Source organism: Meriones unguiculatus, chromosome 11 (genome assembly GCF_030254825.1).
Source record: "Meriones unguiculatus strain TT.TT164.6M chromosome 11, Bangor_MerUng_6.1, whole genome shotgun sequence".
Lineage (NCBI taxonomy): Eukaryota > Metazoa > Chordata > Mammalia > Rodentia > Muridae > Meriones > Meriones unguiculatus.
The window spans coordinates 51,699,192-51,726,780 of NC_083359.1; the positions used below are offsets into that span (position 1 = coordinate 51,699,192).

Below are 27,589 nucleotides of genomic sequence, written 5' to 3' on the forward strand. Positions count from 1 at the left end.
TCATTGTTATAGTGACCTGTAAAGGCTACAGGTCACAAATTCTACTATATTTAAATGTATAAGGAAAGTAAACCATGAGGTCAGTCCCTGGAGATCTTAACTCAGTGCCTGCAAAGATGTCACTGTCCTGAATTTCATTCTTCATCTTTTCCTCATATCTCCCTCCCCATGGTGGTTGTGAGGCTTGGGGAGTGTGGTCCCTGACACCAAAAATGTCAGAACTTATTCCTCCCACATCCCTCCTTCCCAAAAACAAAAAACAAAATGAACAAACAAAACCATGTGCTTCTTTAGATGTTGGAGATTCATATGGGATGAGAGCACCAAGTTTTATATATAAAGGCTGGAACAGGGCATGGTGGCAAATATCTGTTATCCTTATACTGAGGAGATTGAGATAGGAAGACCTCAAATTTCAGGTCAGGCTGAGATGTATAATGAGACCTGTCTCAAGAAAATAAAATAGAAACAAAGCAGAAGTAAAAAGGAGATGGGTGTGGTGACTGCAGCCAGTAATCTCAACACTGGGGAAGTTGAAGCAGGAGGGTGGCTGAGAGTTCAAGGTTAGCCGGAGTTACATAGTGGGTTCCAGAAAAGCCTTCCAAAAAGGTGCGTTTGCATATTTATGTGTTTGCATATTAAGCTGTGTACACATAGACTTTTTTTTGTGGTCCTACACCTCTATGTTAGGTGAGCCCTCTGCCACTGAGTCACAGTCTAACCTTGATAAATACTTTGTGAACACTAAACACTTCTGTTCTTTCATTTGTTCAGCTAGTAACTGGGTCCATGATGACCCTTTCTTATGTGCCCTTGCTGGTATTAAAGCCACAGCTTACATTATATATTTAAGAATACATGCGTGCGCGCGCGCGCGCGCGCACACACACACACACACACACACACACATATGTAACAACAGTAAAAGAAAGAGAGGCCATGAATTAGAAAAAGAAAAGAAGTATGTGATAGGGACTGGAGAGAGGAAAGAACAGGGAGGAAATGATGTAATTATCTCAAACAATAACAACAAATCACAAAAAAGCCAGCTTCCCAGTATGGTGGAGGTGGTGATCAGGGACCAGGTGGGATGTGAGTGATACCAAATGACAGAACTGCAGGGCTTCTGTGGAAGTAGAGTTCTGTCCTAGTGCATGGTGGAGATAACATCTGTTTTACGGTCTAAGACAGAATCTTGCTTATGGAGTCAGGCTGTCCATAAAACTTCGATCCTCCTGCTTCAGCCTCAAGAGTGCTGGGATTACATTATGTGTACAAACACATTCAGGAGCCTGTTTCCTCTGCTCTTCCTTTTTCCTGGCATTTGGCTGGCCTCCAGCCAGGGATATTGCAGTAGCTAGTGATGGTTACCACCCTGTTTGTTGAGTGCTCAGCTCATTCCCAGAAGCACCCTCAGATAGCTAATCAGGTATGTCGCTGTAACCCTCACTTCTCTTCAGAGTTCAGGAGGCACCTGTTACCACTGCTTCTAAAAGGCAGAGCTTGGGCTCGAGCCGGGGGCTTTCTGGTTAGTCTCCTAGATCATCTCTCCTTTCTAATTTGGAATTCATGGCAGAGCTTGGATGACTAAATGAAAAATGTTTCTCCAGGGAGGGACAGGTTGCTTCGGCTGCGTCGGTGGGAGAAGTGTGGGTAGAAACCAGCATGCACAAAAAGATTTGAGAGATGTGGTATTCATAATACTGATAAAGATGGACTCAATGGGAAATTCAGAACTGGGGTTCAAATGAGAAATTCTGGGTATCCTAGATGTTATAATCCCATTGGAATAGGAACACTGCAGAGAGAATGAGTTTAGAAGCAAGAGAAGTGGAATGTGAGGTCTAGGGTGATAGCATAGTTGGGAAAGCTTGCAGACCTGGTCTTAGAAGTGACATCCATGTCAAGTGCCTGTGGTCATCTCTTTTTGCACAGGGCCTCTGGACACACATAGACATAGACAGACAGACAGACAGACACACACACACACACACACACACCTGGCTAGGGCTGCCTGCAGCTCCTCCTCTTTCTTTGCCAGCTGCATCTTGAGCTCTGCAATCTGTGCCTGCAGGTCAGCGATCTGTTCATGGAAATCACTGGCTTCACCCTCCAGTTTCCTCTTCAGTTTTTCCAGCTCTTGCCGGCTCTTCTCTTCTTTCTTCAGCCTCACTGCAATAGAGCCAGGGCTGCCTCAGTTGGGGAATGCCACCAGGAAGAGGCCTGTGCCTTTCTGCCTGGGCTATAGACACTGCACATTAAGCCCTTGAACCTTCTCCAGTAGAGGGAATGTCAAGTTTGGAAAAATGCACCTTTCCCATCAAGACACGCTGCACATAGTGTGGAGCCTAGATAGAGTCTCTTTCCCAGGACAATCTATCTAATGGTTCATTTCTGATTTTTCAGGTTTATTAGTTTCCTTAAAATAATTTATTTTATCTGTGTGTAGGGGTGTCTGAGGGTGTGTGAGCACATGTGTGAGGGAGCCTTTGGAGGCTGGGAGAGGCTGTTAGAGCTTATGCATCTGGAGTCACAGGCACTTTTGTGAGCCAGCTACTGTGGGTACTGGGATCCAAACTCTGGTCCTCATGACTGAGCAGAATGTGATCTTAACTGCTGGGTGGGCCCAGCCCCTATGTATTAGCTTTTAACATGACCACATAGAATAGTGGGTTTTGTGAGGACATTTTTATAGGAACCCATGATAGGACTTTGCTTGTATTTGTCTCATTTACTTTCTCTTGTCCCTCTTCCTCTGTCTTCTGGTCATCTTTCTTTATTCAAATAGTCTCTCTTTCTGCTTTCATGGTGTTTTTAAATTTTTTATTAAATTTACTTTTTAAAAATTTTTTAATTAATCACAGTTTATTCACTTTGTATCCCAATTGTACCCCCTCCCTTGTCCCCTTCCAATCCCACTTTCCCTCCTTCTTCTCTACCTATATACCTCTTCTCCAATCCACTGATAGGGGAGGTTCTCCCCTTCCTTCTGACCCTAGTCCATCAGGTCTCATGAGGAGTGGCTGCATTGTCCTCCTCTAAGGCCTGGTAAAGCTGCTCCCCCCTCAGGGGGAGGTGATCAAAGAGCCAGCCATGTCATGTCAGAGATAGTTCCTGTTCCCATTACTAGGGAACCCACTTGGAGACTGAGCTGCCATGGGCTACATCTGAGCAGCCTGGTAAGGCTGCTCCCCCCTCAGGGGGAGGTGATCAAAGAGCCAGCCACTGAGTTCATGTCAGAGATAGTCCCTGTTCCCATTACTAGGGAACCCACTTGGAGACTGAGCTGCCATGGGCTACATCTGAGCAGGGGTTCTAAGGTTATCTCCATACATGGTCCTTGGTTGGAGTATTAATCTCAGAAAAGACCCCTGTGCCCAGATTTTTTTAACCTAATTAAAAAATGGGGTACAGAGGTAAACAGAGAATTCTCAGTAGAGGAATATCGAATGGCAGAGAAACACTGAAAGAAATGCTCAACATCCTTAGCTATCAGGGAAATGCAAATCAAAACAGCCCTGAGATTTCACCTTACACTAAGATCAAAACCTCAGGTGACAACATGTGCTGGAGAGGATTTATAGAAAGGGGAACCCTCCTCCACTGCTGGTGGGAATGTAAACTTGTACAATCACTTTGGAAATCAATCTGGCACTTTCTCAGACAACTAGGAATAGCGCTTCCTCCATATCCAGCTATACCACTCCTAGGCATATATCCAAAAGATGTTCAAGGACAAGGACATTTGCTCAACCATGTTTATAGCAGCTTTATTTGTAATAGCCAGAACCTGAAAACAACCCAGATGTCCCTCAGTTGAGGAATGGATACAGAAATTGTGGTACATCTACACAATGAAATACTACTCAGCAATTATAAACATGGTATTTTTTAAAAATCTAATTCAATGAGAGAAAGGGTATTATCCTTTTTCTTTCCCTATCTTCCTCTCTTTTTCAGCCACCTGCCTCACTTTAACACCCCTTCTTTTGTATGCATCCCTTCAACTTTTATGTCCTATGCATATGTACTTCTTTAAAATCTAGATTCTTGGCTGTTTATAGTGCTTGTCTTGCATGCACAAGACATTGGGTTCAATTCCTAGCGCTGTATAAGCTTAGTGTAGTGCCACACCTGTAATATCAGCATTTAGGAGATATAACCAGGAGAATCAGGAACTCATAACTAACTTTGACTACATAGTACATTTCAGGCCAGCTTAGATTACATGAGTCCCTGTCTCTAAAAATAAAGTAAAATGGTTTTGTAGCCAAGCTTAGCAATCTAAGTTCAATCCCTAGTATCTTCATAGTAGACAAGAACCAACTCTACAAAGTTGTCTTGTGACTTTCATGTACATGCTTAATCATACACACACCATACATATACACACATACACATATACATACTACACATATACACACACTCATGTACACCCCCACCATATACACACACCATTCATACATACATACAGACAGACAAGCCCACTCTCCCACACACACCACACATACCACATATGCACATGTACTACACATATCATACATATACACACCAAACACATATACACACATGCACACACACCACACACATACATACCACAATACACACACATGCACACATGCATATACACATATCACACATACCACACATACACACACACATTCAATAAATAATAAATGCATTTTAAAGAAAATGAAAAATAAAATAAAAATATAAACAAAATATTAAAATCTAGATTCCATATATGAGATACAATGTGGTATTTGTCTTTTGAGCCCAGCTCATCTCAATTAACATGGCTTCTGATCCCACCCATTTCCTCACTCACCCTCCAGCTCTGAGATCATGGATTCATGCTTGCTCTTCAGCTTTGTGAGGTTTTTAGCCTTTTCTTCCTCTTCTGCTAGGTTGGTTGTCAAATCGCTGACCCTCTCTTCAAGGAGTTTTCGCTCCTTTGGAGGCAAGGAGAAAACAACCATCACAGTGGCTTTATTTCCAGCAGCTTCTATATGAATTTAAAGAACGTACTGCACTGCCCACTTCTCACCTCATACCAATGTGTCCTGTACACTCATGTGCAGCTAAGGGACTTTTGTATTCCTGCCTCCTTACAGCCTATCTCTGCCTCAGGTCCTTTGCACAGAAGATTGATAATTGTTCCTCAATCTACTTTCATGCCACCTCCTCCAGAAAGAATCCTTAGAGATCTTCCTTTATTCTCTAGTGTTCCACTCCTAACAGGGTGAGCATCTTCAGAGCCTGGTCACAGTGGTAATGGTCACATCGATCTCACTAGAGTGTAAGCCCCAGGACAGGGTATTGGCCTCCTGCTCAATGTGTGTCCTGATCCACATAGGTGCAGCCCACAGAAGGCTGAGCTGACACTTGTTTTGAGCTAACAGAGTTGCAGGTGGCTTGTGATGTCTAGCTGAAGTGACTGCTTGTGCTCCATTTTCACAGGGTGTCATGTCCAGGCAAGCCTGGCACATCTAACTTACTTTTGAAAGCTTGTTATTCTGATCATCCATCAGCAAGATGTCATCTTCCAGTTTCTTGATCTTAGCCTCAGCCGTGACCTTCTCTAGCTGTAGTTTCTGTCTGGCAGCCTCCTCCTCCTCTAGCTGCTCCTCCAGGTCCTTTGTCCGGTGAGAAACAGAAATCACAGTGGGAACAGAGTCACTAGAGGAGATCTGGAGCTAGCCAATGTGGAGGCTGAGATGAGGACCCTGCACATTGCTGTCTCCTTCAGAAAGGAGGTGGAAGCCCATATACACTGCGTGTGTTTGCTGGAGGGTGGATACACACTCCACATGTTCTTTGATGCGCATTCCTTCTAGAGGCAGGGAATTAGGCCCCTCGAGTATGTGAGGGGCTAAGAATTCTCAATACAGTGGGAAGGAAGTACTAGATTGTACCTTCAGAGGCCTAGGCTGAGGAAGGTATCATGCCTCCCTCCTTCTGGGGGCAGTCCACAGCCATGATGGAAGGACGCCCAGCAGCCCCATGAAGTAGCTGAGGAACTGGTACATTCTGCTAACAGCCATGTGAATAGGCCATAAAAAAGTTGATCTTCTAGCCAGGTTGAGCATTCAAATGACTAGCTCTGGTTGGAATCTTGATTTTCAACCTCATGTGTTTCAACCTCATAAGCCAGAACTACTCATCAAGTTCCACCCCAGTTGCTCACTACTAAAATAAATATGGATTATTTGGTATTTGAATAGCTACATTTAGGTTGTTGTGTTACAGTATAATAGCTGACACAATTATCCTTTACACCAAATTGCTAACAGGAAGGGGGTCAGCATATGGAAGACAGGACAGTAGACAGAGTAGGCTCTGTAGACTTGTGTTCAGTTCCTACCCTAGCTCTGTGCTGTGGGACAGCTGGCCATTGTTCTCTAAGCCTTAGTTCTTCTATCTTCCAGCATCAGGGCCATGAATCATACGTTGCCTTCACTGAGGGTCTAGTGAGTCTATTCCCACCACAAGCTGCCCCTGCAATGTCTTACCAGCATCTGCTGAGCCATCTTCTTCCTCTCAGCCTGCAGTTGCTGGCCCCGATCCTCCTCTTCCTCCAGGCGGGCCTCCATCTCATGGAGGATCTCCTCCAGTTCCTGCTTCTTAGCTGCCAACCGGACCCGCATCTCCTCAGCCTCAGCATACAGCTCTGTCTCTGCTTGCAACTGCTCCTGCAGCAGGGTCTTCTCCTCCGCCAGCTGCATACAGGGGAGGATGCAGGATGAGAAGACCCTTGTCTTACTGTGAGGCTGAGCCTTTGGGTGTGCTGCCCCCACAGTCCACTGCACACTTGCCCACACCTGCGTGTGCTTCTGCTCCAGCTCCTTCAGCTCACTCTCTGCCTTCTGCTGCCGTTCTTTGATCTTCTGCATCTCTTCCTCCTTGGCCTGCATCTCTTCCTCCTGCCTTGTCACCTGGAGCAATGGCTTTACCTATATATATGTATACAGCCATCAATAGTGTTTTTGGCCAAAGAGAGCCATTTTTACCAAATATTAGATTAGTTTATAAATTATTTTACAAACACCCATCTAGGTGACAAGGGGTAACGTCAAGGATATAATCAGCTGTTGAGACTGGGAAGAAAGATTCTACTGGCATCAATAGGTAGATGCCAGAGATATGGCTTATATTCTAGAACAATTTTTAGGAACATCTTCCACAAGACAGAATTGCTGAGCCCAAACTATTAGCATGGCAAAAGTGAGGAACCTCTTATTGTTTGTTTGGTTTTTTGTTGTTATTGTTTGGTTGAGGTTTTGGTTTTTTTGTTGTTTTGTTTTGTTTTGTTTTTTGCAGTGCTGGGTATTGAACCTAGATTTGCCACTGAGCTTATTAGACAAGTTTATTAGAACAAAATGAAAAGAGAAAGAAGCAAGGGAGTTGGAGATAGTTATTCATCTTTGCAAGGAAAAAAGAGAAAATTCCTCCACCACTGTTTCCTTGTCATAGTCACTGTTAGAAGAGCGCATTCTGTTCCAGTTATTTTTTCCTGTTTAAAAGTAGTCTTGAAGGTTGGCCATTGTGGCTCATGCCTCTAATCCCAGCACTTAAGGGACAGAAGCAAGAGGATTGCTGTAGGTTCCAGGTCAGGCTGGTTTACATGGAGAGTTCCAGACCAGCCAGAACTACATAGGGACTATGTCTCAAAAAAGAGAACAGGTGCTGGAGAGATGGCTCAGTGGTTAAGAGCACTGTCTGCTCTTCCAAAGGTCATGAGTTCAATTCCCAGCAACCACATGGTGGCTCACAACCATCTATAATGTGAACTGATTCCCTCTTCTGGCAGGTGTAAATGCAGATAGAACACTCATCTACATAAAATAAATAATTATTTTTAAAAAGAAAGAGAACAAAAAGGTAAGTATTGAACTGAATGCCTAGTTTCATATTCTGTTTTCATCATTTAAAATCATAAGTTGTTTCTTAGTTCATGCTGTTCATCAGTCTTTACAATTTTAGGTTTAGAGGGGCATTGTTAATTTCCCACCACTATCTTTACCAACGGGGGAACCAATGAGTCTGCTAAGGAAATGCTGCCATTGTCAAAGAGGCTGTGGAGGCTCTCTTGGATTCCTGCTTTTCTTTTTGGAAGACAGTTTTCTCTAGATAGTTCCTTTGAATGTGGATTCATGGGAACATTTGCAGAGAGCAGCTTGCCCTCAGGCTTCTTCCCCAGCTTGTCTGACACCCAGAGCCTCTGTCAATGGACTCCATGGTTGCCTTAGCAGGATTTGCCATTATCTGTGTCTGCAACTGTACTCATCTGCTTCTCCAGTTAGCTGGCATATCCATGAAGCCAGAAACCATGATGGCAACTAGCACATGGCATACAGCAGGTACTCTTAAATACTTTTTCAGGGAAAGAATTTACACACTCAAGGACATAAAGGGGAATATATAACTTTACAGCCAGCAAACATGTCTTTCTGCAGCCAGTAATGCTTCAGAGGCCAGTGGTACCCAGAAGTCCTTCAAGCAGCAAGTAATAAAATGAACTATCAATTTTGTGGCTTCCTATTTAACAAGCCTGAGTGAAAGGGCCAATCCTAAAAGGCGCCATAGCATCTTGAATTGATGGAGTACAGAAAGTGAGGGCAGAAGTATGGCTGTCAAAGGCTATAGAGAGAAGTGAGTTTGCTATACTAGTGCAATAAGACGGATTCTTGAAGTGACAGAAACCCTTGATCTCCCTTAAGTCTTGACTGTAACCCACAAGCCAAAGGGGAGGACCTTTACAGGTCTGCATGTGAAGTTTGATTCAGCTCCAGAGCCACTTTGAACCACCTCCATTCCCATATCTAGATCCCAATAGGGTTTGGGGTTATGGAACTGGAGGAAGTCAGGTGGCTTCTGGGAATATGTGGGGCCAATCACTCACTTTAGTGAAGAGCCTCCACCATTGCCAGTTGCGGAGCTTGAGGTACGCAGCACAATTCCTCTGTATCACCTTCATGGCTGTCAACTGTTGCTGTCTCTTGGTAAAGGCCCTGGGAGAGTGAGTGAGGGAACCATGAGAAGATTCTATCACGGTTCATGGCATCATTTTCTGCATAGGATATCCCGCATTCACTTCAGCCAGATAGATCTTTATGAGCATCAGCACAGCATGTTGTCTGGACAACAAGCCACTTAATCTGACTCACAAAGCCTTTTTCAGAAGGCAAGAGAAACTCTAGGCTCACAAACACCTCAGGTTGAAAGCTAGAAATGTATCTAAGGAAACGTTTTATGCTGTTTCTACAGGGATCCTTCACATCCCTAGCTGTGCCAGTTGAGTTCTGACAGACTTCTTTATTCCTTGGTAGTATTTCAGAAATCTCAAACCTTAAAACCAAACCAAACCTGTATTTCTTAAATGTTTCTGAGTTTGAAAACTACAGAATGAGCTGGGTGTGGTGGCATGTGCCTTAATCTTAGGATCTCTGTGATTTCAAGGCCAGCCTGGTCAGAATGAGTTCCAGTATAGCCAGGGCTACACAGAGAAACCCTGTCTCAAAATAAACAAACAAATAAATAAATAAATAAATAAAAAATAAAGAAAAAGGAAGAAAGAAAGACTACAGAATGTTGACTTACAAACGCATTCTGCCATGGTGGTTGCCACATTGGCTGTGGGTACATTTAAGAATACCAATTTTGAGAACAGAAAGGATGCCAACAGAGAATTTAATTATAAAACTTAACAAATTAGGTCTGCTGTTATACTAACGGTTCCCTAATATCTGGCTTTAGCCATACTGAGTCTCTCTGATAATCAGCTTGACTCCATCAGGGCTCTGCCAATGTGGTGTAGGCTATACTTGATGCTAGCACACACTCCAGGCTCTAGCATCCTGCGGGATCTCTCTAGGGTAAATTTCCTTTAGGAACCTGAGTTTTCATCTAGACACCAAGCAGAACAGATGGAGCATTACAACTTCTAAAGTTCTACTTTAGGAATCCTATTTGGACACTGGGCAGAGATGCAGACTTCTGAGATGAAAACCAGCCATACTTCCTGTGCATCATTTTATTAACCCCTCTTTAACAATTTCATGAGGTAGAAATGATTGCACTCAGGAGAAGGAGGTGAGGATAAGAACTCAAGTTCACATTTTCCTCCTCCTGGGTTGCCTCCTCCAGCTGTAATATGAGGGGAAGGTGCCTAGTCTTACTACAACTTGATATGCCATGTTTGGTTGATATCCCTGGCAGGCCTGCCAGGAAGTGGAAGAGTGGATGGGGAGGAGGGGAAGTGGTAGGGAGGGACTAGGAAGAGAGGAGAAAGGGAAAATGCAGTCAGGATGTAATACATGAAAGAATTAAAAAAAAAAAACAAAACCCCTCAGGTCTAAAATTCTCAAGTTCATTGGCTGTCATTCAGCCCCGTTTGCATCTACAACCAGCATATACATTTCAATTGGAAGCTTCCTTTTCCTTTCACGTGGAAGTTGTTGATTAAGGACACGTCTTAAAATAGATAGCTTCCTAGAAACAGGGACTCTCAATAGAGGGCTGGAAATCCCTTTCTCTGGACTTATGTTTCTACCATGAATTTAAGGAAAGTTTTAGGATACAGGAAACTGTATTTACTTTCTGGCCAGGTAGCCACGACACATCGCCTGGAAGGCCATGATGACATCAGTAATCTTCAGGTCTCGTTCCTCCTCCAGGTGGGCCAGGACCCCCGTACGGAAGAAGATTTTGCTCTGCCCAATCCTGTACAGATTGGGGTCAAGTTCAAGGGCTTTGATCTGAGGAAGAAGGAAGAAGAGTTGCTATTTTCAACTGGACCATTTAGTCGGTGGTGACATGTATTTAAGAACCATCCCACCCAGATCAGTAACTGGCAATATGACCCAAAGGTGGAAGGGCAGAGTTGGATGTCTGGGGAGGGTCCAGTATTAAGCTTACCATGAGAATGCAGGCTTGCTTTCCATCCATGAAGCCTTTGGGGATGGCATTTGCTGCCAGGATCTCATAGCTAAAAATACAGGGCAGAAGTTACCCAACACATCTCCATCATTCATGCTTTTTCCAAGGCTTGATCCCCACTGCCTCATCAACCCCAGGAGGCTCACCGTTGCCGGAACTCTTGGAAGACAATCCTGTTGGGGAAGCCCTGCCGGCAGATGCGGATGCCTTCCAACACACCATTACACCGCAGCTGCTCCAGCACTAGAAATGCGTCCAGCTTGCCAGACTGTGGAAGTGGAAGAAGCCATGCTGGAGCAGCATGCCCAAGACCTCAGGGCCAGAAAACATACCTGGCAGTCTTCATAGGGGTTTAGCTGAGGAACAGTGTCCCCAGTTGCCATCTCTGGGTTTCTATGCTTTGGAAACCCCTATTTGTCCCACAATATTGGTTGTGCTTGGTGGTGCTAGCACCCCTGGCCAGAAGTTTGGCTGTTTTTCCCCCACTATACTCTCCCTCACTACTGTGCCATCACCACCCTCAGTCCTCAGCTCCCAAGTCTCTCCCAGTAAGTTTCTGTTTTTTTAAAAAAAGTAGATGTGGTGTGCATATATATGCATTCATGTTTTTGAATGTCTATGAGAGCACAATGTATGTGTATATGTGTGTGATATGAGTATGTGGTATATGTATATATGTATGATTTGTGAGATGTGTATATGTGTACATGATATGTATATATTCATGTGTGTGTTTATATGTGTGTACATTGGAGGCCCAAAGTTGGTGTCAGAAATCATTGTCAATCACTCTTCTATCTTATTCATTGAGGCATTCATTCATTTATTCATTCATTCTATCACTCAAACTCAAAGTTCACCAGCACAGCTAGTTTCTTAACTGGATTGTTCTGTGGATTCCCTGTCTCTGTCTTCTGAGATTAAAGTTACAAGTGGGCCACCATACCCAGCCAGCCATTTATGTGGGTTTCTGGGGTTTCAAGTTCCACTTGAGTGGCAAGCACTTTAAATGGTTGAGCCATCTCTCAGACAACCATAGCCCCTTCTAACTTGGTCATCTCCCCTCAGTCCTGCCTGTTCCTTCTAACTTATTTGATCTAACGTATAATTTTGATCATGGCCCACTGCTTAAACTCCTTCAGTGGCTTCCTACAGACAGGCTAGCCAAACTCTAGCCATCACATCCATAATCTAGTACAGTCCTATCCCTACCTTATGCCATCATGTATCAAAATGAAACAAAGGGGCTGGGAAGATGGCTCACTCCATAAAGTGCATGAGTCCCTGAGTTAAAATCCATAGAACTCATGTAAAAAGGTGGGCATAATGGTGTGTACCTGTAATCCTAGAATTATAAGATGGGAGGCAGAGACAGGAGGATTGTGAAAAGCTCACAGACTAGCTCAGTGAAAGTTCCAGGCTAGTGAGAAAGCTCTCCACACAGAAGTGGAAGGTACCTAAGGACTGACACCAGATCTTGTCTTCTGACTGTGTATGTGCATCCCATAGCCATAAGCATGTACATAAAACAGAAACAATACAAAATGACCTAGTGACAGTTTTCTTGCCTAGACTCTTCTCACCTCTATAAATTTTCTTACCACAAAACCTTGGTCTAAAATGCTTCCAAACACACTCATACTCCACTGTGCACTTCACTAAGTTGATGTCTACCCATTCCTTTGTAAATGGCATTTATTTATTTATGATGTATATATGTGGGGGGATAGGTTAGAGCACAGGTATGACACAATGGATACATGGAAGTCATAGGACATCCTGTGGCAGTCAGTTTTTCCTTCTGCCATGTGGGTCCCAGGGATGGAACTCAGAATATTAGCTTTGGCAGCAAAAGCCTTTACCCTTTGAGCCATCTCCCCAGCCCATCTGCCCATTCTTAAAATTCTTGAGGTAGATACCCCAGCTTTTTGTTGTTTTTCTAATTTACCATCATAGTTATAGCCTGTGTGTCAAGGTCCCTGTGGTCTCCCATAACCTCAGTACCAATGATATTTTGGGCCCATTAATTCTCTGTTGTGGGGAAAATGCAGCACATAATGATTTGTCCAGCAGCCCCCCTGGTCTCTCTCTCTACTACATGCTGTATCAATCCCCTTCTCATTGTGACAAGAAAATGTGTCCCCAATGATTTCTTCAACTCTGTATCCCAACTGTCAGTCACAAATAGCAGCTTTGCAGGCATTTGCCGGAAGAATGGAAGTATTGGTAGCCTCACACACCATGCCTCTACCTATCTGAACAGTCTCTGGAAAGATTCCCTTCCTTCCTCCTTCCTTTCTTCTCTTCTTCCCTCTCTCCCTTCCTCTCTCCTTCCCTTCTTCTCTCCCTGTCTCCTTCCCTCCCTTCTTCCATTCCTCTCTCTTTTTTTCTCTCCCTCCCTCCTTCCCTTGTTCTCCTTTGCTTTCAGGCTTGGGGAGTAGACCCCAAATCCAGACAACTTTCCATATGTCTAGATACAGGTTTCCTTGAGGGTGCTTGGGCAGGAACCAAGGTCAGACCTCTTTTTTCTGCCTATCCACCTCATTAGTTTGCCTTGATACCCCCCAGGTTCCTCTCTGCAGCTCTCCAGCACTATCACATAGCAGAAGCTCCGTGCTAGGGAATGCCTCACCCTCTTCTCATGGTTGGGGATGATACAGCGCACAAAGTTAGGCGTGGTGTTGCGAAGTGTAGTCATCAGCTTCCCCAGCTGTTCTTTGTAGAGCTGGCCCACGGTGCGGAACATGCCCTTCTTGGTCTTGGAGGCACTGGGCAGTGAGCTTTCAGTCATCTTTGCCATCTGGTCCAGCCCCACAATGCGGTCCACTGTTGGGTACATGAAGAATGACATTAGTCTCTGGGATTTGCTCTAAGCTAGAGGATCAAACTGTGAAGATGGTGGTCAAGGGAGGTGTTTTGTGCAGGTGATATTCTATGGGAGATTCTAGACCCCATTTGGGGTACCATCTCCTATCTTTTCCTATGATGGTCAGTGCTGGCAGGGGTAAGGGCTGAGGGAAAGAGCCTCTAATGTGGGCATCTTTGAGAACACCTGAGTGGCAGGATAAACCAACATCCTCTGTTCTTATCACAGAGACCAAATGAGTCAGTTTCATTCTTGGTAGTAACTCATTTGGTAGCCTGGCCCTGGCACCATGTGTGGTTCCATTTCCCTTTTTTTAACAATATAAGCAATAGTAGCATCTCCTAGAGATGGAATGTGAACACAAAGCATAGAAAGCCCTCAGCCTTTAATACTTCTTTTACCCCCAGAAATTTTCTGAGAACTGACCACGTATGGGACCCTAAGCACTCACAAAAGACCCTGTCTACCTCAGCCTATATGTTATCAATCTTTTTTTAAGTTAGTTAATTTATTTATTTATTTATTATGTATACACTGTCTGCCTACATGTCAGAAGAATGCACCAGATCTCATTATAGATGGTTGTGAGCCACCTTGTGGTTGCCAGGAATTGAACTCAAGACCTCTGGAAGAACAATCAGTGCTCTTAACCTCTGAGCCATCTCTCCAGCCCCAGGTTACCAATCTTTAACAGAAGGAGGCGGACAATGAAGTGTACGATATCAGGTAATGAGCTATGATGGGAGGGAGAGATGGAAGGCGTAGGATGAGGAAAGAAAAAGGGAGAAAAAGAAGATGAGGTGATAAGAAGAGGAGAAGTGACATTCCTCACACGGGGTGATGAGAAGTGTCTGTCTGAGAAGCTGATCTCTGAGAAGCTACAGAAAGAAGGGAGTGACCACATAGATGTGCTGGTTTATCACCTTTCCATGCATACATAAGTATACAGTGAAAGGATATTCTAGGTAGAAGATACAGCAAGTTCCCTGAGGAGGAACTGAGCACACTGGTAAGTGCTTGACAGACCAAGCATTAGTAGGTAATATTATTAGCTCAGGGGAGCTTTTGCTTTGGGCAGGTGCTCTGCCACATAACCATTAGTCTTCTTTAGAATGGAATGAGAAGCACCCACCATCCCAGCAGGTGGCGCCATCATGCCCTGTTGATGCAACCAGATGGAGCCAGAGCTTCCTGTGTGCCCAAGCTCCAGCCCCAGCCTGGAGTTGAACAGGGAGACCCTGGTACAAGGCTGAGAGCCACTGGTGAGAGTCAACCTCATACAACTCCCAGGGCAAGTGGGATGTGGTATTAACCCAGTTTACAAATGAGGACATCCACGCTTAAGAGAGTCAGGCAACATAGCCAAGATCATATGTAGCAGAGACTCTGACATACAGTCCTTCTGACTTCAGATGGGGACTGCTTCATTATGCCCAGTTACACCACTTCTGGGGTTCTGAAACAGGACCTTTTCGGTGACTCCAGGAATGGGATGGAGGAGTCAGTGTCTCTTGTTTAAGAAGAGACTATGAACTGAATTATCTGGGGGGTGGTGGGGAAGGCAGATCTATGTTAAAGATTCTACAAGGCTGACATATTGGTAACTATGGAGAGTTAGAATGTTACACATCCAGAGTTAAATCATCTTGGGCTATCTTTAGTCCCTAAATGGACATTCATCATCTACATCCATGCCTGGTATAATATTAATCTGACACCTTTTGGGCTGTCTTAACAGACAACTTCTGTCAACCCCAAAGCTAAGAATACCATCAGATTCTCACAAGAGTCCTTAAAAGATTGCCTTTATTTATGACTTCCTTTTGTTCTGGGACATTAAAACCTCATGATACCATTTCCACATTAAGTCATGCCATTTGGGGTATACCGAACCTGTCTTGTACAGCCACTCACACTTAGCAAAGAATAAGCTCTTACTTCCTAATGAAGGGAAAACTGAATGTTATGTGGATAAAGCTGTTTCAATGTAACATCATTAGCTTGTGAAAGCCTGTTCTTCTCCCTGTTTCTACATGGGGCCTCCTAGTCAGGGGTAGATGTAGAAACCAGGGCAGTAGGTCTGAGGTGTTCAGGCTTCCAGGTCAAAGCTGCATCCAGGGCAGGAGGTCTTACCATCCTTCCACAGGTCAGCCACAAATTTGTCAGAGGAGGCATTGAGGAGTGAGGTCACGTTGTCATTTAGCGGGTCCATATTCTTGGTCAGCCAGGCACTTGCATTATAGTCCACCTGCCAAAAGCCACCCTGTCATCAGGTTCCCTGGCTCAGGAACCCACTACAAAGCCCAAATCCTCCCATATTCCTCTCACATCTCTAGACATCAGATGGGAAATGACATTTTTGAGACTACCACCAAACACCAAGGAAGAAACCAATAGGTCAGTATCTTCAGGGATCTTGTACATAGCATGGCATTCACTGGTGACAAACTAGTGCCAGAAAAGCCTCTTGCTGTTCCACAGAGCCTCAGAGGAGCCACCTTTGCCAAAGTCTCACACTAAGCCCTGGAAATGGCCAGTGAGGCTAATGGTAACAAAAGCTGTCCTAGATACTCCGTGTTTTCTCCTACTCTAGGGCAGCTTGATTGGAACCCTCACAGTTAAATTCAGCACAGAGGCTTTTCCTCCACTGATGAATAGTATTCTTACATCTTTAAAGCTTTATTTTATGGTACTTCATTATATTACCAGGGATTGAACCAGGGGTAGGTGCTCTAGTTTATTTCTGTTGTTATGATAAACACCCTGACCCAAAGCAAGGAAAGGGGATTTTTGGCTCACAATTCCAAGCTTAAGTCAATCACTGAGAACAGTCAGGGCAGGGACTCAAAGCATCACATCCATAGAGAAGGGCAGAGAGAAACAAAGTGCCCATGCTGCCTGCTTCTGCTTCATGTTTTCTTCCTGTCACCCATGAGGTAGTGCCACCAACATTCAAGGTAGGTCTTTGCACCTTAATTAATAATAAATACAACTATCCCCTTCCTAACATGCCCACAGGCCAACCTGACCTAGGTAATTCCTCTGTTGAGACTCCCTCCCAGATGACCGAAAGCTTGAGACTAACCTTCACAGAAGGCAAGTGCTCTGCTGCTGAGCACTAGCCTGTTAGCTGGAGACTTTGATACCTGGATATGTAGAAAAGGACACCGAGGCCTCTTGAAATTCCTGACTTGCTTAAAAATGTCCAACGTTAATGACTGTGACCACAACACAGAGTGAACTGACAATACAGCTCTGTTGGGTTATGATGGGATATGGGTTGTTATGGTGGTGGCAAGTCCTGATCTGTGAGAAGACTAGAAAAAAACATGTAGGAGCCTGGAAAAAAATGTTACCAGGATATGCTTAAAGAGACATAAGCTCCACTGAGTATAAAGCAGGAGACAAGAAACTTTTTGGTAAAGAGGCCAGAGTGTGAATATGTTCTGCCTGGTGGGCTATCCAGTCTGTCACAATGTCTCACCTCCGCTCTTATAATACCAAAGAAACCATAGATCTTATGAAAACAAATGAGCCTGACTATGTTCCAATAAAACTATATTGATAGAAACAAGAAATATGCCAGATGTGGCCTTTGACCTGAAGTCTACCAATCCTTTGGATGGTAGACTCTCATGATTCAGTGTGGAAAGAAGATGGGTGAATAAAAGAATTCTATAAGTCAGAACAAGCTATAACTTCTCTTTTTAAAGTATTTACTTATTTTATAAGCATGGCTGTTATGCCTTCGTGTGTCTGTTTGCCTTGTGTGTGCAGTGCCAGCAGAGGCTAGCTGTAGCTTTTCTATACTATTCAGGACACACTAATATCCAAGATGCTGATGATGACCATGTGACAATGATGAAGATATCAGCTATCATGGATTCCCCCAGATGAAGTACAGGGGTCCTGTGAATCTATTGGTCCCCTCCCTCCAGAAGCCTTGCCTTGGAGCTCCTTGACATGGAGCAAGCAGTATTTGGAGTCTTCACAGAGAAGAACAGTCTGATCAGTGCAGTTGACACACATCAGAGATGCTCACTTTCGCTCCTAACAGACACTCAGATAAGTTCTACAGAGTCCCTAACTGGAAACTGACTCGCTACAAGTCTGTGCAGGGTGCAGCCATTGCCAAAACACCCTTGCTGTGAACAGCCACCCAGGTAACTTTGGGACTCTTGAGCAGTACCTTCCCAGCATAGTGGATGATAGAGAACTCTGTTTTGTCCTTTAGCTGCTTAGGCTTTTGAAATTTGGGGTGATTGCCCTGCTCTGAACACAGCTTCTCCACAAAAGACTTGTCCGTAGCTTTAGGGAACCAGCATTCTTCATCCAGCAGGGCCAGCACACCCGGAGGGTTGTTCTGTGGACACAGGAAAGAAGAGTCACCACCAGGCAGAAGGACCCCAGTCTGACAATGAAAAGCCATCCATCCAGACTCTACACACACAGCCAGGTGTGATGGCATAGGACTGGAGTCTTGGTGTGGGGAAGTGGAGGATCAGTTCAGTGCTAAGTTCAGCTATAAACAAGTTCAAGGCCAGGCTGAGCTATGAGACCCTATTTCAAAAATTATTTTCCCCTCCAAAAAGAGAGAGGTCATACACAGGACTCCTCCTGGCACTGCTACTGCATTTTGCTTATGTCAAAGGTAAATCCATGCCCTCTTTCCTCCACCCTCAAATCTATTAAATCATTACCCTTCAGTCAATATAGAGCCTGAGGGATTGAAAGCAAGAACTAACGGAGCTCAAATCTTATGGCTACTCATACTGGGCAATACGCAAACATTGTAAAGATTGCATTCCCCTCTCTCACCTTGAGTGAGAATGGAACTCAGGGCCTAGAGCCAGCTAGGCAAGCCCTCTATAGTCTGAGCTATATCCCCATCTGTTTTTCTTCTATTGTTTTGTTTGAGACACAGCCTCTCATGCTCTCAGACAGGCTTTGAGACACTATATCCCAGGCTGTTCACTCTTCAGTCAACACTAGACCCAAACCTGCAGCAATTCTCCTGCCTCAGCTTCCTGGGTGCTAGGATTATAGGTGTAAGCCACTATATTCATTTAATGTCACACAAGAATTTCAAATGAGTCTGTTGCTTTGCTTCCTTATAAATTTACCCAGTATCCCTCTCAGCAAAGATTTTCCTGTGTCTGAGAAGGCCTAAATTAAGGTGTCAGAATCTATCATTCACCCTGTGAGAACTATCTCCGCTTTGAGAATTCCATCTCATTTCTTAATTGTCTCCATAGTGCCTTTCCAGGACTGTCAGTTTGGTTTCACCACCAGCTCTTCCAGGTGGTAAGGGTCCATGCCAACCTTGCTCATAGTTATAGCTCAACTTTAAAAGAGGCCCAGCACACAGTGACTGTTCACCTGCTATGGCTTTAGAAGTTTGGGATACATCAGTGGACAAAGCGCAGACTCTTTGGAAATGAATGTGCAGAAGAGAGGAAAAGAAAACCTTGGGGAATTGCATTATGGTGGTGTATATCCTAATCTTAGAATAGGAAAGCTGAGGCAGGAGAATTGTCATAATCATGTATCAACCAGGTGAGATGGTGCATGCCTGCAATCTCAGCACTTGGGAGTTGGGAGGGAGGAAGCTAAGAAGTTCAAGGTCATCCTCAACTACAAAGTAAGTTTGAGGCCAGCCTGGGCTATAATGAGACCCTACCTCAAAAAAAAAAAATTAAAAAAATATATATATATGTGCTAATAAAACCATCTTTAAACTTTAAAGTGAAAGAGCATTTGCTTAGTGTGAGCAAAGTCCTGGGTTGCAAGCCAAGAATTACTAAAATAATTATTTTGCTGAGGACCAGAATGACTAATCTTAACACTTACGAGGCTGAGGCAGAGGGACTCTTAGGGTTTGAGGCTAAATTGGTCTACATACTGAGTTGCTAGTGAGATCATTCAAAAGGGGGAGGGGTGGTATAAAAAAACAAAAACAAACAATCAAAAACTTTGATTAAAAACATAGATCAACAGAAAGCAGGATCTCGTTCCTAAGGACTTCATTTACAGTCTTCCAGGACTTGCCCAGAGACACTGCCCACATGGAAAGCATGCTCCAACCAGATGTGTACAAATGGGCCACATATGCACAGTGCCATCCCCTTACTGGCCGCTCAATCAGCTCAATACAAGGCTGCAGGTCCAGGCCAAAGTCGATGAAGTTCCACTCAATGCCCTCTCTTTGGTACTCTTCCTGCTCCAGGATGAACATAGTGTGGTTGAACAGCTGCTGCAGCTTCTCATTGGTGTAATTGATGCACAGCTGCTCAAAGGAGTTTACCTGCACATACACATGGGGTAGGAGACAGCTGAGCTGGGTGAGATCAGAAGGCAGGGAGTTCAGCTGCAAGCAACCCCATAGCCTGGACATGGCTCCCTAAAAAGCCCTTCCTTCCACCTCAGCACCCAGAGAGGTGCAAGCCTCAACTAAGACTTTGTAAAGTACAATAAGACTAGCAAAACAGACTGAAACCCATACCACAGGGCACTTGCCTCTTCTACCTTTGCATGATCTATATATAGATGGACTAACCATATAAGACACACTCTTATCACCATTTCACATACAGGGAAACCAAGGCTCAAAAGACAGGGTGATCCCACAGTAGACCTCTTTGATACATCTATCAATCTCTTTCTCTGAGAAATTATCTCCAACTCATGGGAATGGGACTCAGGCACTCTTCACACACTACATGAAATATAGTAACATCTTGAGCTCTATGCTTGGCTTGGAGATGACCCACTGGCTCAACTTAAGAGAGCAGGAACCAATGCAACTTCTACTTCAAGATCTGGATCGATGCTCTTAGAAATGAAATGCTCATTTCTAAGATTGCTAAGTGGCAATCTGGAGCTCTGGCACTCTATTGGCACCATTAGAGGAGAGCTGTTGCAGATGGAACCAATGTGGTAGAAAACAAAGCAGGTAAGTCTGACCTACTACATCTAGCTTTGCTGACCAACACAAGCCAATACATAGTGGATTTATATATCTCATATACTCAAGCATAACCTTAACCAGATAGCTTCCTACTGTAGGACTTATCTGTGCCTTTCTCCAAAACAACAATGTCTCAAAGCCATATCTCAGATGACCAAGATCATGGATATACCTCAAAGATCTCAAACCCAGCAATATCCAGAATGCCCAGGAAGGATGCCCCCTGCCGATGGGTCTTGTCTAAGGCTTTATTCACACGGCTGAGAATCCATCGGAAAAGGCGCTCGTAGGTGGCCTTGGCTAAGGCTTCGATGGCAAAGTCAGCCTGCAGGGGCAATGAAGGAAACACAGGTACTACCATCAGGAAAATGGCACCAAGAGTGGTCAGACTTAACAAATGACTGGATGGATGATAAAAATACCATCCATGAGAATCCTGTCGAGCTTGTTCCCTTCAATAATCAATTAGAAGCTGTCTGCTCTACTTCCTGAAAATATACACAGACATTTCCACAGGCCAGGTCTCTAAGGTCAGTGATGGGTGAAGGACTCTACTTTTGGTTAGCAGTGTCCTCAAAAGTTGACATAGGACTGCAAATATTTTAGTATTGGATGGATGAAGGATATAGGGGTGAAGGGACAGATGGGTGGGTAGAGAAATGGTAGGCTAATAGATGAGTGGATTGGTAGGGGGTGGTTGATGTGTAAATGGATGGTTGGGTGGGCTGGTGAGTGGATTGATGGATGGTTGAGTCAATGTGTGGATGGATGGCTAGGGGTGGTAGATGAAGGGCTGATAGATGCATGGATTTGCAGAGGGGTGCGTAATGGGTAAATGGAAGGGTGGTTGGGCGGGCTGATCAGTGGATAGATGGGTGGGTAGATGGTGGATTACGAATGGATGGTCATTAGCTCTATGAGTGGTTGGATGGACAGGTAGATAGTGAATGATTGGGTGGATAATGGATGGGTGATGGATGGATGAACATGTAGGTGGGTGACAGGTGGATAGTTGGGAAAATGAATGGAAGGCTTGCAGCATAAGCAGCCACAGCATCATTACCTGTTCTTTGGTCTGAGCTTTCTGCACCACATCCCGTCCAACTTTGATACGTGGGGTCAGGATGGCTCTGGTGAAATCTGTCACGTTAATCCCCACAAGGTGGCACACTTTCTGAGCAGCTATGTGAGAAAAAAAGTATTTTAGCTATGCCAGCAAATTGGTGCCACTAGCACCAGAGGGGGATATCACTGTCATCTATACTGTTTATTTCCCTTTAAAAAAGTAGTAGCACTCCTATGTGGTGGTGCACTTGAGGGATGGAGGGAGGAGCATCAGAAGTGCAAGCTCACCTCTGTCCACACAGAGAGTTTGAGTCCTGCATGAGCTATGTGGGACCCTGCCTCACAAAACAAAAGGCAAACAAATAAAAACAACTGCAAAAGAAAGAAAATTAAAATGTATTCATAAATGTCTATTCTGGTCATAATCATGTGGCTTATGTGTATTTCTGCAATTAAAAACTTACTTTCAAAAACACAAAAACACAGCTGCTTCCTACACATCAAGATCTGTCTATGTGGCTTGGTGGTGGTGGTGGTGGTGTGTCTGTGCATGTACACATGCCCAGCAGATAGTACATGAAGTTTAGGGTCCCTCAATTGCTTCACAAGTTATTTGTTCATCTATCTCTCTGGATTCTCTTGGGGAATTGGCTCCTATTTCCATGCCACATTTGTGGAGGGTAATATACAATATATGCTCAATAGGGTGGTCTCTGTGGTGCTGTAAAGCAGTGCAACATATAGTCTCTGGTGGTCCTAAACCTAGAAAGCTGATATTCAGCTGCCACCAAGAATGATAGGAGCAAGGGGATCTTCTCAAAAGCACAAAATGTTGAGTATTTTCAAGAAAGATAGCCAGAATTAGTGGTGGAAAACACAGAGGAGGTGAACCAGGGTTCTGAGTTAAATATGAATTTCAGACAAATAAATAGTAGAATCTCTTTTTAGATAGTAGAATATCTTTTTAAATGTCTTATATTTATTTAAGTGTGTGTGTGTAGGCATACATGCATGTGGGTGGAGAAAAGAATGATGAATACCCTAGAGCTGAGGTTACAGGTAGTTGTGAGATTCCTGATGTAGGTGCTGAGACTCACACTTTGGTCCTCTTGAAGAGCAGCAAGAGCTCTTAACCTCTGAGCCATCTCTCCTGTCCCCTGTAATATTCTTATGATGGAAAGTGTATGGCTTACCTGAAATCTAGGGTCAGTTGAGTCACCTGTGTTTTATCTGCAGGGAACTCAAGACCTAGCTCCTCAACAAGACTGTGTACCATAAGAAGGGCCTTGCTGACTTTTTTCTGATGTGTCCTAAGTCCTGGCAGAGTGAAATTGCTTAGGAAATGCTTATTCAATAAAGAAGAAGGTTCAGAAGAGATGACCCATGAGGATCCATCTGGCAAACTTTCTGAGCAGCTTTGTGAGGAAAAAAAAAAAGCATTTTAGCTATGCCAGCAAATAGGTGCCACTAGCGCCAGAGGGGGAATGTCACTGTCCCAGAAACACTAGGCTTCTGACTTTGTACTGTAGGATATGCAGCCATGAAACACTTGAAGAAGGAGGCAGTGACAGAAGAAAGGCCCCATAGCCATGGGGAACATGCCCAAGACCTGAGTGAATGGCTAGGACTACAAATGGTACCAGCCCTGTGCATGTTGGGGCGTTCCTATATAGACACACCGCTGATAAAAGTTTAACTTCCATAGGAGGCATCGAAAGGAGCTAACAACAGTTATTAGTAATAAGTCAGGCAGCCAGCATGGTAGAGGCCATCCTAGCACTTGGGGAAGAACTTGGAGTTCCAGGCCAGCCTGTGCTACACAGTGAGGTCTTGTCTTAAAAAAAAAATACTATTAATAAAGTAACAATAAACAACATAATTATAACAGTATGTTATAATAAGATGGCCTTTTTCTCTCAAACTCCCTCCTTGTGTTATCTTGTACTTTTAGAACACAAATGACTGCCATGTGCAGCCATAGATAAGGGGAACATCACCAGTGCCAGAGAAGGACCTGCCACCCCATTCCTGAAGCTATCATCGTTGCGACAAGCAACAAGTACCTGTATTATCAGGCATGGATGCCTGGTCTGTGTTCCGTTCCTTCTTGAAGACAATGTTTCCAAGCTGAAGGACAGATGATACCACCTTCAAGATGGCTGAAGTAGGGAGAGAAGAGTGGATTAGATAGTAACAACCCAGTATTTTGAAGGCTAGCAATCTAATCATCACTGGACACCCAGAGTCAACCAGTGCCATCTCTCTGTAGACTAAGTTCTCAGTTCTTTCATCTTGAAAAGGGCCAAATTGCCTGACTCCCTGGCTTGCAGGGGAAGATGCCTGGATGTGAGAGCTGAGTACTACCAGGAAGCTACTATAAACCTCATTTCTCTATGCAGCAGAGACTTGAAAGCTTTAGCCGTGGACCAAATGTAACTCACTGACTCTTATGGATAGAAGAATAAATAGATGGAGGAAGGATTGTATAGATGGATGGAGGAGTGATATAGGTGGTAGAGGTGGGTGGAGGATGATGAAGGATTGATATATACATAGATAAATGGATAGAGAATGGATATATGAATGGAGCTGAATGGATAAAAGATGAATGAATAGAGTGAATGAGTGGATGGATAGAGGATGGATAAAGATGGGTGGGTAAAAAGTGAAGACAAGGTCTGGTGGGTAGAAGATGTGTAACTTATCAGTGTCAACAGCTGTCCTACGTGAACTGTAGAACTAGTCACCAAGAACAAAGCCTAGAAATTCCATCTTTCTTTGTTCCCCATGGGTTTTAGGTATCTCACAGCAGTGTCCTCATACCCTAATGCGCAGACACAGTCAGGAGGAGAAAGATTCAGTACTAATCCCCACCACCACTGGTTCCTCTCTACTGTGAAGCTGCTACAGACAGGGCATTGCTAAGGGTGTTTTCTTTTATACTACACCCACAAAAGAAACTTTGTAAACTAAAATGTGCTGGCTTCATGGTTCTCAAAAGTACAAGTCTAAGCTAGGAATTGCCAAAGTGCCTGCAGAGCGAGGGTGAACAGAAATTCTTGGGCAGACCTGGCACCCAAGGAATATTTAGCAGCACACCCAGAACTCACCAGTAGATGGCAGCAGTGACAACCTCTAGAGCTGGAACTACGGACTTAACGTTTATGTCTTCAGGGCATAGGTTTACACATTTTTCTACTTTCAGATATATCTCACTGCTGCTTAGCTCAAGCTGACTTTAAACTCCATCCTCCTGCCTCACCCTCCCAGGTGCTATGTTTATAGTCACATACCACCATAGAAGGCAAAGCATGGTAACCCTTGTCTCATCTGTGTCCTATCTGTTTCATCACTGACTTAAATTTTTCCTTTAAAAATTCTTTTCATTTTTTTTCTTTATTCTAAAACATAGCTTTTCTGTAAATCTCTGGATGTCTTTAAACTCTCTCTGTAGACCACACTAGCCTCAAATTCAGAGATCTGCCTGCCTCTGCCTCCCAAGTGCTGGGATTAAAGGTGTATCACCACATCTGGATCTGCTTTACGTTGCTTTTCTTTTTTTATTCTTTTTCCTCAAGTTTATCTTTTGTAGAAAACTATCCTAAGTTAAAAGTCAGCTTAACAAAAACAAAAAATCAGCTTCACCTGCCAAAAATCTAATCACTATAACAATTAATCAGGAAAATGGACAGTATCATCAGATCCCAGGCAGGGCTGGGTTTAAGGTATGCTCTGTGTGGCTAAAAGGGACATTTGAGAGTACCAGAAGAGAGCTGAGGACCAGCATCTCAGGGTGAGCACTGCATTGTTTATTAACAGTAGGCAAGAGCCTGCATTAAGGCTTTGTTTATTATACTTTTTATTTTTATTATATTTCATTTTACTTATTGGGTTATTTGCTTGCTTGGTTTTGTTTTAAATAGTATCTTTCATGTAGCCCTGGCTGGCCTGGAACTCACAAAGATTGTTCTGGCTCTGCCTCTCTAGTGCTGAGATTAAAGGTATGTGCCTTCATGCACGATTTGCTTGTTTGTTTTTTTGTCTCTGAGACCTGTCTACTCGAGCAAGCTATGTAGCTCAGGCTGGCCTCAAACTCACAATAACCTTCCTGCCTCAGCCTCCTGAGTGCCTGGCCATTTAGCTTTGCTTCCCATCTTGTTCCTGACATAAATTATTCAAGAAGTCAGACAAAGCAGGGTCCCCAAGAGTGAGTCCCAGCACAAACCTTTTCACTTCTCTGACTCAGTTTCCTTGTCTACAAACTGAAATCAATCACAGCTGCCTCAGGGGTGCCATTAAATAGTGTACCAAAAATGTTTGTCTGACATAATGCAAGACTTAGTCTCCATCCCCAGCACAGGGGGCTCATAGAGAGGAGATCACAGTGGACATAGCCATTGGTAGAGGGCTTGCCTAGTCTGCAGGAAGCCCTGGGCTTGTACCACATGAAGCAGATGTGGTAACACACACCTGTAATCCCAACACTCAGGAGGGAGCAGCAAGAAGATCAGGTGTTCAAGATCATCTTCAGCAACAGAAGGAATTCTGGGCTATCCTGGGCTACTTGAGACCTGCCTCAAAAAGCTAAAAGTCTTGTTCTGTTTCCTACTAGCTTCTTTTTTTCTCTCCTGTGAGCATTTATACAGCAGTCATTGTTTTTCCAAAAGACAATTTAAATGGCCCCATCTGCCACCTTTTACAGGGACAGACAATAACAACTTTTATATCAAACTTTTATAAGCTATTCCAGTTTATTCCTGTTTTCCTTCTTTCTCTCACTATTTAAATAAACTACATTGAATATTTGAATAAACTACATTGGTGTCTTAAGGGGAAAACAAGAGCACATGGCTGGGATCCAGTCTGTAACATAATCTTTTTTTGTGTTTTCTTAAAACTGAATTAGGAACCAAACTGACCCTTGTCCCCAAGAAGATGCATTAGATGTTCATGGCCTTGGCTGTTGATGGGGTTGGTCAAGTGCCACAACACTACCCATCTGTCAACTCTGTCCTAGAACCTTTATTTTATTCTTTCTAGTCCATATGTTATCCTATGGGCACCAGCTCATCCTGTGGCCTCACTGTAGCAAGTGGATATTTCTGGGAGCCCTGATGGTGTAGAAGGGAGGCCAGTTTACCACAGTCTTGCCCCAATTAACTCTGAATGCTAGAGCTGGTCCACACCAGAAGGAACAGTGTTTCCGGAGTCATAGCATGGATGCCAACAGGGGCCAAAAGGGTTTCACATCCAGTTGTGGAATGATATTGGTCAACAGCAGTTTATCAACAAAGCTGAATTTCTAGGAAGAGCCCCACAGACACTGTGTCACCTTATAGAGGTCTAATATGTCAGCCTCAAGAGGCTGCTCTTAGCATCCATACTTCCTTGTCCCATGGTCCTAACTAATAGGCAGCCAAGGAATGCACATGCTACCTAGGCCCATCAACTCAAGCTAGTGAGATGCCACTATTTGGGGCTATAATAGAGAGCCCCTCTACACTTTGGCCACAAACCCTAAGTCTCTAAGAACTGGGATACTGGGATACAACTGCATTGCTGTCAAGAAAACTATATAGGCCTATATAGGGACCTTCCTGTTAAACAATAGAGAACCAGGGGCTGGAGAGATGGCTCAGAGATTAAGAACACTGTCTGCTCTTCCAGAGGTCATGAGTTCAATTCCCAGCAATCACATGGTGGCTCACAACCATCTATAATGAGATCTGGTGCCCTCTGCTGGTGTGTAGGTA

General features: G+C 44.0%; 1 protein-coding gene across 2 annotated transcripts in view; it reads right to left on the reverse strand.

The window, feature by feature from the left end:
* Nucleotides 1-27,589, reverse strand: part of Myh11 (myosin heavy chain 11) — a 115,673-nt gene that overhangs the window by 19,828 nt on the left and 68,256 nt on the right. For both annotated transcript variants that reach the window (XM_021657551.2, XM_021657553.2), the window contains 16 exons: nt 23,900-23,995; nt 21,835-21,953; nt 20,944-21,096; nt 19,935-20,108; nt 17,994-18,167; nt 15,938-16,052; nt 13,571-13,764; nt 11,085-11,206; nt 10,918-10,987; nt 10,597-10,757; nt 8,903-9,011; nt 6,822-6,953; nt 6,513-6,719; nt 5,499-5,636; nt 4,829-4,952; nt 2,001-2,172 (listed from right to left, as the gene is read on the reverse strand). In XM_021657551.2, the coding sequence (XP_021513226.1) occupies nt 2,001-2,172; nt 4,829-4,952; nt 5,499-5,636; nt 6,513-6,719; nt 6,822-6,953; nt 8,903-9,011; nt 10,597-10,757; nt 10,918-10,987; nt 11,085-11,206; nt 13,571-13,764; nt 15,938-16,052; nt 17,994-18,167; nt 19,935-20,108; nt 20,944-21,096; nt 21,835-21,953; nt 23,900-23,995 (2,260 nt within the window). The remainder of the gene's footprint in view (nt 1-2,000; nt 2,173-4,828; nt 4,953-5,498; nt 5,637-6,512; nt 6,720-6,821; nt 6,954-8,902; nt 9,012-10,596; nt 10,758-10,917; nt 10,988-11,084; nt 11,207-13,570; nt 13,765-15,937; nt 16,053-17,993; nt 18,168-19,934; nt 20,109-20,943; nt 21,097-21,834; nt 21,954-23,899; nt 23,996-27,589) is intronic.